The sequence below is a fragment of the Nerophis lumbriciformis genome, linkage group LG08 (genome assembly GCF_033978685.3).
Source record: "Nerophis lumbriciformis linkage group LG08, RoL_Nlum_v2.1, whole genome shotgun sequence".
In the NCBI taxonomy this organism is placed as follows: domain Eukaryota; kingdom Metazoa; phylum Chordata; class Actinopteri; order Syngnathiformes; family Syngnathidae; genus Nerophis; species Nerophis lumbriciformis.
Window position 1 is genome coordinate 24,937,243 of NC_084555.2, and position 17,758 is coordinate 24,955,000.

The 17,758-nt window shown below is 42.2% G+C and overlaps 1 protein-coding gene across 1 annotated transcript in view; it reads right to left on the reverse strand.

The window, feature by feature from the left end:
- The window catches only part of eipr1 (EARP complex and GARP complex interacting protein 1), a 160,402-nt gene that overhangs the window by 75,197 nt on the left and 67,447 nt on the right, over positions 1-17,758 (reverse strand). The window contains exon 5 of the mRNA XM_061968519.1: positions 3,946-4,045. Coding sequence (XP_061824503.1) covers positions 3,946-4,045 — 100 coding nt within the window. The remainder of the gene's footprint in view (positions 1-3,945; positions 4,046-17,758) is intronic.

Consider the following 17,758-nt stretch of genomic DNA (forward strand, 5'->3'; position numbering starts at 1 on the left):
TTACTGTAATTATTTGTATGTAGGCCTGGATCAAGGCTTTCTCCAGATTGCAGAACTCTGCTGCTCGTCTTTTAACTAAAACCAAACGACGTGAGCACATTACCCCTTCATTGGATCCCAGTTACTTTTAGAGTTCATTTTAAAATGTTACTTATTGTTTTTTAAATGCCTACACCAAGAAGCCCTGCCCTATCTTATTGAGCTGCTGCAGCCTATTGTCCCAGCAGTACTTTGAGGTCTTCAGACCAGCTCCTCCTCGCTGTCCCAAAAACTAGGATTAAAAACGAGAGGAGATAGAGCCTTTTCAGTGGCAGGGCCCAGACTATGGATTATCTAATAGGTCCTCCCAGTCTCTGAGCCCATTTAAATCTAGGCTAAAAACCTATTTTTACTCCCTGGCATTAAAATCCAGTTAGACAAGATATCTTGGTTGTTTTTATGTCTTGGTTGTTTTTATTTCTTGTTTTATCCTTTTTATGTATTTATTAAATTTGAGTATTTTAGGTGATATATTCTGCACTTCTGTGAAGGCATATATTTTACTACTGTATTTTATTAATCCTTCCATTTTACGATCTAAATGTGACACTATGTGCCCCTTTTTCTTATGTCTGTACAGCACTTTGGCCAACTGGGGTTGTTTTTAAATGTGCTAAATAAATAAATAAACTGAACTGAACTGAATGCATTTTCTGCTCCTGAAAATGAAGGATGCTGGCAGTTATTTCCCAAATGACCAATACATTTTTGAGTAATCAGCAAATTACTAACTATACTTGGAACGCTCCCTTTCCATTACCAGACTCGATATGCCGACCCCTCTTAGTGTCATCGACAGAACTGGAGCCCATTTCCCAAAATAGACAGTGTGGAGAAAGGCATGTAAAACCCTCATTTTGATCATTTCATAGCGTGTTTTTGTCGCCAAGGTCCACGATTACTTTAAAACATATATGATTAACATTATGAGAAAAAATAAATAAATCATCGCCATTTTCTTGCACTTCCATAGACAACATATAATGTGTTTCCTCATCTTGAAAATCATCTTGAGGAAAACATCAGCAGAAGAGGACACAAAATAGAATACCAGTCAGATAATTTTTTCCTTTTTTGCATGTTCTTACTTAGTCTTTCTCGATTTTTGGGATCACATTTGTCATGACAGGTCATGTCCAGTGTTAGTTTTGTTATTTTTTTTCTTAGTTTATTGTGTGTTTATGTTGCCAGCACTCCTACGTCTCCTTCTTGCTGCTAGGAGTACCTGAGCTCACACACCTGCCTTAGTGTTCCCACCTGCGCGTGAGTGTCTATCCATCCATTTTCTACTGCTTGTCCCTTTTGGAGTCGCGGGGGTGCTGGAGCCTATCCCAGCTGCATTCGGGAGGAAGGCGGTGCACACTCTGGACAAGTCGCCACCTCATCGCAGGGCCAACACAGATAGACAACATTCACACTCACATTCACACACTAGGGCCAATTTAGTGTTGCCAATCAACCTATCCCCAGGTGCATGTCTTTGGAGGTGGGAGGAAGCCGGAGTACACGGAGGGAACCCATGCAGTCACGGGGAGAACATGCAAACTCCACACAGAAAGACCCTAAGCCCAGGATTGAACCCAGGACCTTCGTATTGTGAGGCACAAGCACTAACCCCTGTCCCACTGTGCTGCCTGGGCGTGAGCGTGACATGCTCAATTCGTACTCTTTGTTCCCAGCACTTTCTGCCAATCGCCCCCCACTTAGTGACATTAAATCAAAGCCTGCGGACAATTTGGACATTTCCAATGTTAAAGAACATAGTCAGTCTCTGCCCCCCAAGCCTCTAGCTCCACCCCCAAGGCTTCTAGCCTCTCCAACGGGTCTGACGACACCGCTTCCAGCCTCTCTAACAGGTACTGTCATAACCGGTTCTTCCCGGACATATCCTGTATTAGTTTTTTTGTATATTTATGTTGCTAGCACTCCTACTCCTTCTTTGTTTACGTTCTTGTTGCGAGGAGTGCTTGGGCTCACACACCTGCCTTTAGTTATGATTAGTGTTCCCACCTGTTGTAGGCTAATGACTCCCATTATTTATACCCGTCTCGCTAGTCAGTAGGCGCTGGTGCAATGTTCGCTACACGTGACAGTTTACATTTGTTTCAGTTGTTTAGTTAATTCTATGCAAACTCTCGCTTGGCGCTCCACGCACGTGTTCCTGCGGCACACTGCCTTTGTTGATTCTTTGCTTCGTGAGTATTAATAAACTTCCCTCAACGGCACGCTGCTTCCTGCCATCTTTCCGTATCTTGAGAAACACAACTCTCGCAAACATGCGACTAGAATGCAACAGCATTTGACTATAGTTTTTTTACATTTTTAAAAACTCTTCTTTTTCGAAGTCAAAATGATTAAAATGATTGCTGCAAATTACACTCCTCTCGTTTGGTCTGTCAAATTTTGCGTGAGTCAATTTGAATGGAGAGGTCCATACTGTCCTTGTATTTAATTTTGGAAATGTATGCAGGCTGTGATTTGTTTGCTAATGTTTTAATCCCTGTTATGTTGTTATTCTTATTATTATTGATACTGTATTATCTATTTTTGTTGGAACTTTTTCTTTGTTTGTTTGTTTGTGTGTCTTCTTCATTGCTCTGTGGAGTGTTGCGAAGCTGGGATTGGTTTGGAATTGTATTATGTATACTTTTTTAATTGTATTATTTTGTTGCACTGATTGAATTTACCGGTCGATCCTCTGGTTATGAGCTTTGAGTTATGACCGAAAAAAGTGAAATTAGTTTCCTATGTCGGGTGGCGGGGCTCCCCCTTAGAGATAGGGTGAGAAGCTCTGTCATTCGGGAGGAGCGCAGAGTAAAGCTGCTGCTCCTCCACATCGGGAGGAGCCAGATCAGGTGGTTCAGGCATCTGGTCAGAATGACCCCCGAACGCCTCCCTGGGAGGTGTTTAGTGCACGTCTGAATGGTAAGAGACCACAGGGAAGACCCAGGACACGGTGGAGAGACTATGTCCCCCAGCTGGTCTGGGAACGCCTCGGGATCCCGGGAAGAGCTGGACGAAGTGGCTGGGAGAGGGAAGTCTGGGCTTCTCTGCTTAGGCTGCTGCCCCCGTGACCCGACTTCGCATAAGCGGATGAAGATGGATGGATGGATTAAAATTGTAAAAAAAATAGAGAAGAAAATAATGCATGCATGCTGACCGCTTCTTTAGTTGTATTGCTACAACCTGCAACAATGCATCTGTCTGGCATATTAAATTATGCGCGGATATATCGAGATTCGGGATTATGATGCTACCAAAACACATAGTATGCCATATTAAATGGTCTACAGTCATCTGTAAGTGACGTCAGCAGGCAAATGCAGGTCCTCCATGTTTTGGAGCTAAAAGTGGGCGTTCCAAAATGTGCTGAAACTCGGAAGACAACAAGCATAAAATCAATATAGAGTCTACAAAAATACGTGCCAATGTTGTCAGCATTAGAGGAAACCCTTTTTTTATGTTTCAAATTCCATAAAGACGTAGTTGGACAATTTTGGTAGAGAAGGACATGACTGTCCCACGCAGACATCTGATTTCATACCGGGGTGCACAATGCCAACACGATAGCTTATCACACCAATGTAATAAACCTTTTCGAAATGACGTGGTGGATGAAGAATTCGGAATTACTAATTGATTAACTAATTGATTAATGTGTATGTTATAGGACTTGTGATTACAGTGTGGTTGCAGCTTAGTGGGTTGTGTATGAGAGAGTGGGAGAGACAGAATGATTAGTGGACACTCTGTTGTTGTCACAGGGGGAGAGGACGTGTGCGTCTGATAACGCCAAGACGATATGGTGGTTATCAAATAATGAGTTCACTATTGAAAGATATGGTGTGTGTTCAACAGTACTGTAGAGTATAAGTATGTGTGTTTGTGTGCATGTGTGTGTCTTACTGTGGCCTGTCTGGAGCTCTCACTCAGGTCCCAGAGTAGTACATGGCTATCAGCCAATGAAATCACACGCTTGCCATCCCCCATTGGCTCCCACAGCACGCTGTGAATTCACAAGGACACATAAAAACAACACTAAGTAGCTATCAACTACAATCCTAATATTGGTTAAGCATAAAGACAGAGATTAAACAAAAAATTCTGATTTCTTTAATATCAACACAATTTTAAAATAAGTTTGCAGGTATTCAAGCACCATCAGTTATTGAAATCAGACATTTTACTCTCAACATATTTTTCATAAAGTACCCCTGTACAATATAATGACATGTATTCAAAATATGAGCGGTTTCAAAAAAGTATGCCTTTGTCAGCATAAACTGATAATATACTGTTGTTGGAATATAACCAACAACACATATTTGAAATTCTCTCTGCATTCTAATACACAACTGGATAAAAGCACAATTAGGAGTGAAGTTACTCCACCTAGTGGGGAAGTTGATGAAACAATGTGCTAAAATTGTTAACAGTGGGATGTTCCAGTGTCAGAAACACCCACAGTGTGGGCATGTTTTATAGCTGTGACTAGTTTATACTACTGCTGCAGCATATACGCATGCACACACGCCATATGTTCAACTACAACAAAGGCACCTCGTAAAAAAAACACGTCCGCCATTTGCCTATTCAGTTGATACTTAAAGAATACACTCAAGTGGCCTTGAACTGAACAAGGGAGTACAGGCATGAATAAATGCATGCATAAATGCATGCATGTGACATTGAGCAGTAGACATAATCAAGGCATACAGTGTATCCAGAAAGTATTGACATTCCATCCATCCATCCATTTCCTACCGCTTATTCCCTTCGGGGTCGCGGGGGGCGCTGGAGCCTATCTCAGCTACAATCGGGCGGAACATTCACTTTTTCCATTTTGTTATTTTACAGCCTTATTCTAAAATCGACTATATTGATTTTGTTCTCAAAATTCTACAGACAATACCCCATAAGGACAATGTATTTATTTTTTTTGCAAATGTATTTATTTTTTTAAATATATATATATATTTTTTCTTTTCTTGTCCTGTCCAGCAACTCAGGCAAATCATATTGTTGATGTAAATGCCCATATTTGCTATACAGATTTACTTTACAAAAGAGAAGTGTGGGATACCTCTCTTGTTGCCTTATTTGTATTTGACTTTATTAAATGTATTTATATTGGTTGGCACAGCCGAATCAGAACAGGAGGAGATAGAAAGGGAAACAAAGGAAGACAGAGGGTAAAATTGCAGGGACTAGAGGGGGATAAGACAGAGAGACAACAACAACAACAACAGCAAATACGATGTGTACAAATATGATACAAAAAGTGATAGCAAAGAAGCAGTTAGTGAAGTAAATATTAATAACACAGAAATGACAATGAACATTATTGCACTACAAATGTAGCGATGAAAATACCAATAGAAATAGCACTATTGATAATGAATAATAACAATAATTACAAACCCCGTTTCCATATGAGTTGGGAAATTGTGTTACATGTAAATATAAACGGAATACAATGATTTGCAAATCCTTTTCAACCAATATTCAATTGAATGCACTACAAAGACAAGATATTTGATGTTCACACTCATAAACTTTTTTTTTTTTTTTTAAATAATAATGAACTTAGAATTTCATGGCTGCAACACGTGCCAAAGTAGTTGGTAAAGGGCATGTTCACCACTGTGTTACATGGCCTTTCCTTTTAACAACACTTAGTAAACGTTTGGGAACTGAGAAGACACATTTTTTAAGCTTCTCAGGTGGAATTCTTTCCCATTCTTGCTTGATGTTCAGCTTAAGTTGTTCAACAGTCCTGGGGTCTCCGTTGTGGTATTTTAGGCTTCACATTTTAGGCGCCACACATTTTCAATTGGAGACAGGTCTGGACTACAGGCAGGCCAGTCTAGTACCCGCACTCTTTTACTATGAAACCACGTTGATGTAACACGTGGCTTGGCATTGTCTTGCTGAAATAAGCAGGGGTGTCCATGGTAACGTTGCTTGGATGGCAACATATGTTGCTCCAAAACCTGTATGTACCTTTCAGCATTAATGGCGCCTTCACAGATGTGTAAGTTACCCATGTCTTGGGCACTAACACACCCCCATACCATCACAGATGCTGGCTTTTCAACTTTGTGCCTATAACAATCCAGATGGTTCTTTTCCTCTTTGGTCCGGAGGACACAACGTCCACAGTTTCTAAAAACAATTTGAAATGTGGACTCGTCAGACCACAGAACACTTTTCCACTTTGTATCAGTCCATCTTAGATGAGCTCAGGCCCAGCGAAGCCGACTGCATTTCTGGGTGTTGTTGATAAACAGTTTTCGCCTTGCATACGAGAGTTTTAAATTGCACTTACAGATGTAGTGGCCAACTGTAGTTACTGACAGTGGGTTTCTGAAGTGTTCCTGAGCCCATGTGGTGATATCCTTTACACACTGATGTCGCTTGTTGATGCAGTACAGCCTGAGTGATCGAAGGTCACGGGCTTAGCTGCTTACGTGCAGTGATTTCTCCAGATTCTCTGAACTCTTTGATGATATTACGGACCGTAGATGGTGAAATCCATAAATTCCTTGCAATAGCTGGTTGAGAAAGGTTTTTCTTAAACTGTTCAACAATTTGCTCACGCATTTGTTGACAAAGTGGTGACCCTCGCCCCATCCTTGTTTGTGAATGACTGAGCATTTCATGGAATCTACTTTTATACCCAATCATGGCACCCACCTGTTCCCAATTTGCCTGTTCACCTGTGGGATGTTCCAAATAAGTGTTTGATGAGCATTTCTCAACTTTATCAGTATTTATTGCCACCTTTCCCAACTTCTTTGTCACGTGTTGCTGGCATCAAATTCTAAAGTTAATGATTATTTGCAAAAAAAAAAGTTTATCAATTTGAACAACAAATATGTTGTCTTTGTAGCATATTCAACTACTCAGTGGCCTAGTGGTTAGAGTGTCCGCCCTGAGATCGGTAGGTTGTGAGTTCAAACCCCGGCCGAGTCATACCAAAGACTATAAAAATGGGACCCATTACCTCCCTGCTTGGCACTCAGCATCAAGGGTTGGAATTGGGGGTTAAATCACCAAAATGATTCCCGGGCGCGGCCACCGCTGCTGCCCACTGCTCCCCTCACCTCCCAGGGGGTGATCAAGGGTGATGGGTCAAATGCAGAGAATAATCTCGCCACACCTAGTGTGTGTGTGACAATCATTGGTACTTTAACTTTAACTTTAACTTTAACTGAATATGGGTTGAAAATGATTTGCAAATCATTGTATTCCGTTTATATTTACATCTAACACAATTTCCCAACTCCTATGGAAACAGGGTTTGTGTATGTATGTATATGTATATATATATATATATATATATAAATAATAATAATTACATACATACATACACACACACACACATATATATACACAAACAAATCCATACACAGGCTGGCGGGGCAGCGATCAAGCCCCCCCCCAAAACAGGTCCGGCCGTGAACCCACTTTCCTCCTAGGGACAACCCCTGACAAACCCGCACCCACTGGGCGTGAAGGACGGCGCAAATCGACACCCAACAAGCCAACCAAGACGACAACAAATGAGAACAAACACAGCAAATTCACCAGCCCCAACAACCACTACATGAACGCACTGCCACAAACCACAACATTGGCGACCCCCACGCACCGGACCCAGCAGCCATGGACGCCCACACCACAAACAAACGGTAGCAGAAATAACTGCTGCAATACATCTGACAACCAGCACCACTCGATCAAATCAAAGTGACCAAAAAACCGCGACCGACAACCACATGCCAACAGGAAAACGGAGACCAGCCAGCATGCAAACAAGAGACATCAACACTTCCCCAACTAAAAGACTCCCCAATCCAAACCCGCACAAACACACCACCGCTCAAACAACCGAGACACAGCACGCACACCAAACAATAGGGCTGCGCTTCCCCTGCATTTTGCCACCGACACAGACCCCATAGCACAAGACCGGAACAGATGGGAACGGACCCCGCCTAACAGGAAGTGAAACCCACGCAACGCCACACAAACCGGAAGTGAAGACATCTGACCACCCAATCCACTTCCATAAATAAATAATATTACATTTTTTTAAATTAAAAATCTCACAACCTCAGCGAGGTCTCTGCACGAGAATGGCAGGCTACCATACAGCAGTCCATGGAGCCTGCGCCGGCCGAGGAGGCAACGAGGGGCAGGCCGCACCCCAGAGCCCCAACCCGCCCATGCATGTGATGTGGGAGTGTATAAGGCCCCCAGAGTGTCTACTGTGTAGTTAAAATTAGGAGGTCAGCCAATACAGCCGACCTCCAGTCCCTATCTATGTGTACTGTAGCGTGGTAAAGCGATTAAAATTGGGGGACATCAAGGATATGGTGGGTCCCAACCACGCCGAACACAAAGTGTCTAACATGCATTTGAAATTGAGGGATGGACGGGCAGGGGACAATTCAGGAGGACTGGGGCCCCATAGAGGCATCCTCATCCCCCCCACATACTTGCCAATCCTTCCGGATTTTCCGGGAGACTCCTGAAATTCAGCGCATCTCCCGAAAACCTCACGGGACAAATATTCTCCTGAAAATCTCCCTAAATTCAGGCGGAGCTGGAGGCCACGCCCCCTCTAGCTCTATGCGGACCTGAGTGAGGACAGCCTTTTTCACGTCCGCTTTCCCACAATACAAACAGCGTGCCTGCCCAATCACGTTATAACTGTAGAATGATCGAGGGCGAGTTCTTGGTTTCTTATGTGGGTTTATTGTTAGGCAGTTTCATTAACGTCCTCCCAGCGCGGTAACAACACACAACAACAGCAGTCACGTTTTTGTCTACCGTAAAGCAGTTCGTCTGCCGTAAACAGCAATGTTGTGACACTCTTAAACAGGACAATACTGCCATCTAATGTACATGCATATGTGACAATAACATCTAGGGCTTTTAGAGAGTGCAGTGCACAACTGCGCACACAACAAGGAGACGAAGCAGAAGAACGAGGAAGATACAGCCGTGGCAACGCCGACGACGAGTAAGATGAAGAAATACGCTTGTAAGTTCCAAGCCGCAGCTGCGATTGGACCTGGATAGCCTCCGGGAAGAAGTAATGGACTACCAAGTGCTTGGCAGTGAAGATCTTCCTCAGGAAGCAAAGCTTGACCGGTTTTGGGCCATGCTAGGGAGAGATGGAAGATTCCAGACTCTAGTGCATTTGATGAAAGCACTTTTGTGCGTGCCACACAGCAATGCATCATCAGAGAGGATGTTCAGCATGGTTAGAAAGATAGTGACAGAGAATAGAACAAGGATGGACAATTCAACCCTTAACTCAACAATGAGTAGATGAGTGTTATGTGTGTGTGTATATGTGTAAATAAATGAACACTGAAATTCAAGTATTTCTTTTATTAATATATAATAAAATAAACATATATATATATATATATATATATATAGCTAGAATTCACTGAAAGTCAAGTATTTCATATATATATGAAATACTTGAGTATTTCTTATATATAAATATATATATGAAATACTTGACTTGGTGAATTCTAGCTGTAAATATACTCCTCCCCTCTTAACCCCGCCCCCAACCACGCCCCTGCTCAATTACAGCCTGAAGTATTTTTGAATACAAGACATCCTGGATGAAAACCAACACTTCCCATCCAACCTGATGGAGCTTGAGAGGTGCTGCAAAGAGGAGTGGGCCAAACTGGCCATAGCGATGTGAATACTTTCCGTATGCGCCGTAATAACTTAAAGTCCTAACAACTGACTTTTATAAGATTAACACTTAACTGTTAATCTGACACCCTGATTCTGTCAATCTTGTGTTTTAACATTGCGATTGGGTACAGTTGCAAAGACAATAATGTTTGTTTTTTCTTCTGCATGCTAAGCTTTGATTCCTCCCTCTATACCTTGGTCTGCAGAATATCGATTCCACCCGTCGTGTTTCTGAGTGTGTTCAGTTGTCACTGCGCTCTACTTACTGTGTGCATTCTGTGACTGTAACTCTGAGATGAGTAGACTTAAAACACGAGATCTCAAACTGTTGCTTGAATTCCTTTGTTGATTGGATTAGTATAGTCAAGAAGGCGGCGCCCTGACGGGCAGCGGCTTGCAAACACTCACGGTAGTAATTGAACATTTTGGCAAAAATACCGGAAAATTCTGTAAATGTCATGGCTGGCTTACAGCGTGGACACTCCGTGGTCACATACGACCGCCAGACAATTCTGGATGTAGATAGATCGGGCCGTTTTGGACTGAAAGATGCGTGTACGTTGGACCTCCTCGCTAGCATGGGAATTCTACGCAGGCTACATCCAGCGGCCTTTGACCGTCAACGGAGGACACGTGAGCTGTGTGATCGGAAGCAGAAGCGGGGATGCCGAGCGGGGCTAACAACAAAGCTAAAGGCTAATCCTCATAGAACGCCGCTTCCTTCCATCCTGCTTTCAAACGTCCGCTCGATGGAGAACAAACTGGACTACCTGAAGCTGGATTTAAATGCAAGACGTGAGATGAGAGACTGCTGCGCCATATTTCTCACAGAAACGTGGCTGAAACCATCCGTTCCGGATGAGGCAGTTAGCATCGAGGGGCTAACTATGTTTCGGTCGGACAGGAGCAGCACTCTCACTGGTAAATCCCGAGGTGGTGGTGTTTGCATATACATCAACAACAACTGGTGCAATAACGGGAAGATAGTATCACGTCACTGCTCTCCTGATGTAGAACTATTAACTCTAAAATGCAGGCCATTTTATTTACCCTGGGAATTCAGTGCTATGATCTTCACAGCAGTGTACATTCCCCCCAGTGCTAACACCAAAGAAGCTTTGAATGCTTTGTACTGCTCCATCAATGAACTACAATCTACACATCCAGAGGGAGTTTTCATCGTGGCAGGGGATTTTAATCAAGCTAACATGAAAACAGTGTTCCCTCATTTCCATCAATATGTGAATTTTGCAACCAGGTGTGGAAGCAGATTGGACTTGGTGTATAGTAATATTAAACAGGCGTATAAAGCTGCACCACGCCCCCACCTCGGCTCCTCAGACCATCTATCTGTGATGCTAATTCCTGCATACAAGTCCCTGCTGATCAGGAAGCAAGCTACAGTGAAGCAGGTGAGGACCTGGCAAGAGGGAGCAATGTCAGCATTACAAGACTGCTTCGCAACCACAGACTGGGACATGTTCAAAGCAGCTGCCACCGAAAATCACCACACATGGAGTATGCAGAGTCTGTGTCCGCATACATTCAAAAGTGCATCGAGGATGTCAGTGTGATCAAGAACATCCCCAAACGGGCCAACGAGAAACCCTGGATGAACAGTGAGATACGTGCAATGCTGAAAGCTCGGAACAAGGCTTTTAAGTCTGGCAACATAGTGGCATTAAAAACAGCCAGAGCTAACCTGAACAGTGCCATTAAGGTTGCAAAGCGTGCTCACAGTCAGAAAGTGCAGGACTTCTTCGAGAACCCCACAAACACTAGACGAATGTGGCAGGGCATACAGGTCATCACGGACTATAAAGCTGCCCCCTGTCTCTGTGACAACAGTATCAGCTTCCTAGATGACCTTAACATCTACTTTGCAAGGTTTGAGGCACTTAACACCACTCTGGCGAGAAAATCCATCCCTCGCCCTGATGAGCAGCCGCTCAACCTGGATATAGCGGATGTCCGGAAAACCCTGAGGAGAGTGAACCCCCGGAAAGCACCGGGACCTGATGACATTCCGGGCAAGGTGCTTAACGGATGTGCAGACCAGCTGGCTGGGGTTCTCACAGACATCTTCAACATCTCGCTGACCCAGGCTGTGGTACCATCATGCTTTAAGACGGCCACAATCATTCCAGTGCCTAAAAAACCCACAATCTCCTCCCTCAATAATTACCGCCCCATTGCACTCACCCCCATCATAATGAAGTGCTTCGAGAGGCTGGTAAAGGAATATATTGTCTCCAGACTTCCCCCCACATTCGACCCATACCAGTTTGCTTATCGCTCTAACCGCTCCACAGAGGACGCCATCTCCTCTGCACTCCACCTGAGCTTAGAACATCTGGAAGGAAAGGACACACACGTGCGGATGTTGTTTCTGGACTTCAGCTCAGCATTCAACACCATCATCCCACAGCACTTGGTGAGAGAACTGGCCCCCCTTGGATTCAGTACCCCCCTATGCAACTGGCTGCTTAATTTCCTCACAGACAGACCCCAGTCTGTGAGAGGGGGCAACAACACTTTCAGTGCCATCTCCCTGAGCACCGGCTCCCCCCAGGGCTGAGTCCTGAGTCCGCTGCTGTTCACCTTGATGACTCATGACTGCTGCGCTAAGTCCACTACCAACCCCATTGTGAAGTATGCGGACGACACGACAGTAGTGGGCCTCATCCATGACAACAACGACATGGACTACAGGGAAGAGGTGAAACATCTGGTTGAATGGTGCAGAACCAACAACCTGGTCCTGAATGTCGACAAGACCAAGGAGATCATTGTTGACATCAGGAAGCACCAGTCCAGCCACGCTCCACTCTTCATCGACGGCACAGCGGGGGAGATAGTAAGCAGCACCAAGTTCCTGGGGGTGCAGATAACTGACAATATAACCTGGTCCCTACACACCGGAGCTCTTGTAAAAAGAGCTCAGGAGTGCATGCACTTTTTGCGTCGGATGAAAAGAGCACAGCTCCCTCCCCCCATTTTCACCATGTACTACAGAGGCACTATAGAGAGCCTACTGACCAACAGCATCTCTGTCTGGACTGGAGACTGCAATGCCTCAGACTGGAAGTCTCTCCAGAGAGTGGTGAGGACGGCGGAAAAGATCATCAGGACTCCTCTTCCTCCTATCCAGGAGATCGCAAAAAGCCGCTGCCTGACCAGGGCTCAGAAAATCTGCAAAGACTCCTCCCACCCCCACCAAGGACTGTTTTCACTGCTGGACTCCAGAAAGAGGTTCCGCAGCCTCCGAAGCAGAACCTCCAGGTTCTGTAACAGCTACTTCCCTCAGGCCGTAAGGCTCTTGAACGCATCATAATTAAATTATCCCCTCAACTCCCCCCAAAATGGATTAACTCGCTGGAATAAAAAAGACAGTATAACATACATCCATGAACGTGGACGCATGTGAAAAAGTGCAATATATTTATCTGTACAGTAACCTATTTATTTATTTATATATGCACCTTATTGCTTTTTTATCCTGCACTACCATGAGCTTATGTAACGAAATGTTGTTCTTATTTAAAGTTAAAGTACCAATGATTGTCACACACACACTAGGTGTGGTGAAATTTGTCCTCTGCATTCGACCCATCCCCTTGTTCACCCCCTGGGAGGTGAGGGGAGCAGAAGGCAGCAGCGGTGCCGCGCCCGTCATTTCTGGTGATTTAACCCCCAATTCCAACCCTTGATGTGTAGTGCCAAACAGGGAGGTAATGGGTCCCATTTGTATAGTCTTTGGTATGACTCGGCCGGGGTTTGAACTCACAACCTACCGATCTCAGGACGGACACTAACCATTTGTACTGTAAAGTTCAAATTTGAATGACAATAAAAAGGAAGTCCAAGTCTAAGTCTCTTTCTCACACACACACACACACACACGTACACACGCACGCACGCACGCACACACACACACACACACACACACACACACACACACACACACACACACACACACACACACACACACACACACACACACACACACACACACACACACACACACACACACACACACACACACACTCGTATTTGTTACCTTCTTGAGACCTCTGAATAATGCCTACCTTTCTAGATATATAAAGATGTGTTTTGTTGTGAAAAATTAGTTGGAATGTCACAAGAAAAAGGTCACAATTTCACAATAAAAACGTACAATTTTGGCAGTATTATAATAAAAGTTGTATTTTTACTCAAAAATATGACAGAAGTCATAATTTTACTCAAAAAATTTAACTATTTTACAAAAACACAAAAATTTGCAATATTGTGATAAAAGTCAGAATTCTACATGACAAATGTCACCATTTAAATTTTCAATAAAAAAAGTAATAATTTTATGAGAAAATATTGCAATATTACAGAAACAGAGAGAATATGATAAATTGTTCCCAATTTTATAAGAAAAAAGTCGTCACATTGTAAGAAAAAGACAACTTTTAGTTATTTTCATTGTTTTTGATTTTTTTGTTTGTAATTGGTTTTTAATCTTCATTATTTACTTCAAGTTATTACAGTAGGTCTATATATACGTATTTGTTTTTTTGTTTTTTTAATACATTTTGGCCAAAGGGGTCGCATTTCAATTTCTTACACACACTTGTTATTACATATGTTGGCCAGAAGGGGAGCACTTCAAATTTAAACACACACTTCTTATTTCATATGTTGACCGGAGGGGGAGTACTTTTAAAACCGACACACAGTCAATTTGAAAAATCCCTCCTTTTTGGCACCACCCTAATTTTGATAGATTTCACCACTAGGTGTGCAAATTAGACATTCTCTATTAGATGCAATGGCTTTCCGTATTGGGACCATGATTTTGGTCCTTACTTGTTCACCGGTCCTCATATGGAAGGTACTTTTCCTTGTTGGTGTCTCAAGAAGGGTAGAAATACAAGAACAAACATGGTTGAACACACAACTGTCAATCTTTATCCAGCTGCATTGCTTGACCTGAACTCTGACACAACTCAAACTCACACAAAAATACACACATAAGCACACATTTACGACTTTCACGGATTCTATCCTTCCTCTACCTTTATCTCTGCCGCACAGACAAGCTACAGTACGCATGATTGGCATCTCTAAAATGATAACAATCACCAGGAAGCTGATGAACAGTAGACTAAAATGAGAAATAAGCATTGATTTTCCTTCTCATAGGTAGGGAGTTATGGCGGGGTATTGTGCACAGTAGCTCAGACAATAAGACAAAAGTCTCAACCTGTGACTAAAATTTGAGATGGGGTCAGATCAATAGTCTGACTCCTAAAAGCTAAACAATATTCTATTGTCAGGGAGGCTGGGGAAAGAGAAAACACAACAAACTCTGAAACAAGTCTCAATAAGTGCTTGAATTGAGAAGAGTATACAGTAAATAGCTACACTGTACACTGAACAAATGGTGGCCCACCAGCCTATTCATTTGGAATTTGAGAAATGTAAAATTAAAAATAACGAGAAATGTATTGTAGCTACCTACTACCAGGAGAGATAGGTTGTTGGTGGTACTGCTATGTGGAGCCTGAACTCTGCTGCTGCATACTTGTTTATTAATTTTAAAGACAAACCTACGTGTTGAGAAACATCATCATGCACATTTAATTTTTATTGGTATCATTACCTTTAAAAATGTCAGAGGCAATTGTTGTTCTACGTTACCTGACAAAATAGGTTTTGTCATTTTAGAAGTAGTAACTTGACATGAAAAATATAAAACAAGAAAATTTTAACTTTTTTTCAACAGCAATTGCTAAATGGATGTCAACGGCTTAAATTTTGCAAAAGATGGATATTAATATATTATTTGTTACGCCGGCCTTACACCTGCTGCTGATCTACAGTGGTCCAATAGTAAAAGGGGTCCTATTGTGCAAAAACAACTTTTCTTACTTGTAGGCACCTGTTCCTAAGAGCCAAAAGTTTTCAATCAACCCATAAAGGCAGGGCCAAGTTTTCTATAAAACAATCTTCCAAAGATGATAGTATATTTTGCCTGAGTTATGTCAGCGGATATCTCCTTACATCAGCCAAAAGCCAGATCCTGTGTCAACTAGGTTTTATGAATATATATATATATATATATATATATATATATATACACACATATGTATATATGTATGTATATATGTATGTATATATATATATATATATATATATATATATATATATATATATATATATATATATATATATATATATATATATATATATATACACATATATATATATATATATACACATATATATATATATATACACACACACAGGTAAAAGCCAGTAAATTAGAATATTTTGAAAAACTTGATTTATTTCAGTAATTGCATTCAAAAGGTGTAATTTGTACATTATATTTATTCATTGCACACAGACTGATGCATTCAAATGTTTATTTCATTTAATTTTGATGATTTGAAGTGGCAACAAATGAAAATCCAAAATTCCGTGTGTCACAAAATTAGAATATTGTGTAAGGCTAATACAAAAAAGGGATTTTTAGAAATGTTGGCCAACTGAAAAGTATGAAAATGAAAAATATGAGCATGTACAATACTCAATACTTGGTTGGAGCTCCTTTTGCCTCAATTACTGCGTTAATGCGGCGTGGCATGGAGTCGATGAGTTTCTGGCACTGCTCAGGTGTTATGAGAGCCCAGGTTGCTCTGATAGTGGCCTTCAACTCTTCTGCGTTTTTGGGTCTGGCATTCTGCATCTTCCTTTTCACAATACCCCACAGATTTTCTATGGGGCTAAGGTCAGGGGAGTTGGCGGGCCAATTTAGAACAGAAATACCATGGTCCGTAAACCAGGCACGGGTAGATTTTGCGCTGTGTGCAGGCACCAAGTCCTGTTGGAACTTGAAATCTCCATCTCCATAGAGCAGGTCAGCAGCAGGAAGCATGAAGTGCTCTAAAACTTGCTGGTAGACGGCTGCGTTGACCCTGGATCTCAGGAAACAGAGTGGACCGACACCAGCTGGACTGCTGCTGAGTGGTCCAAAGTCATGTTTTCTGACGAAAGCAAATTTTGCATTTCCTTTGGAAATCGAGGTCCCAGAGTCTGGAGGAAGACAGGAGAGGCACAGGATCCACGTTGCCTGAAGTCTAGTGTAAAGTTTCCACCATCAGTGATGGTTTGGGGTGCCATGTCATCTGCTGGTGTCGGTCCACTCTGTTTCCTGAGATCCAGGGTCAACGCAGCCGTCTACCAGCAAGTTTTAGAGCACTTCATGCTTCCTGCTGCTGACCTGCTCTATGGAGATGGAGATTTCAAGTTCCAACAGGACTTGGCGCCTGCACACAGCGCAAAATCTACCCGTGCCTGGTTTACGGACCATGATATTTCTGTTCTAAATTGGCCCGCCAACTCCCCTGACCTTAGCCCCATAGAAAATCTGTGGGGTATTGTGAAAAGGAAGATGCAGAATGCCAGACCCAAAAACGCAGAAGAGTTGAAGGCCACTATCAGAGCAACCTGGGCTCTCATAACACCTGAGCAGTGCCAGAAACTCATCGACTCCATGCCACGCCGCATTAACGCAGTAATTGAGGCAAAAGGAGCTCCAACCAAGTATTGAGTATTGTACATGCTCATATTTTTCATTTTCATACTTTTCAGTTGGCCAACATTTCTAAAAATCCCTTTTTTGTATTAGCCTTAAGTAATATTCTAAATTTGTGACACACGGAATTTTGGATTTTCATTTGTTGCCACTTCAAATCATCAAAATTAAATGAAATAAACATTTGAATGCATCAGTCTGTGTGCAATGAATAAATATAATGTACAAGTTACACCTTTTGAATGCAATTACTGAAATAAATCAAGTTTTTCAAAATATTCTAATTTACTGGCTTTTACCTGTATATATATATATATATATATATATATATATATATATATATATATATATATATATATATATATATATATATATACATATACAGAAAAGGGAGAC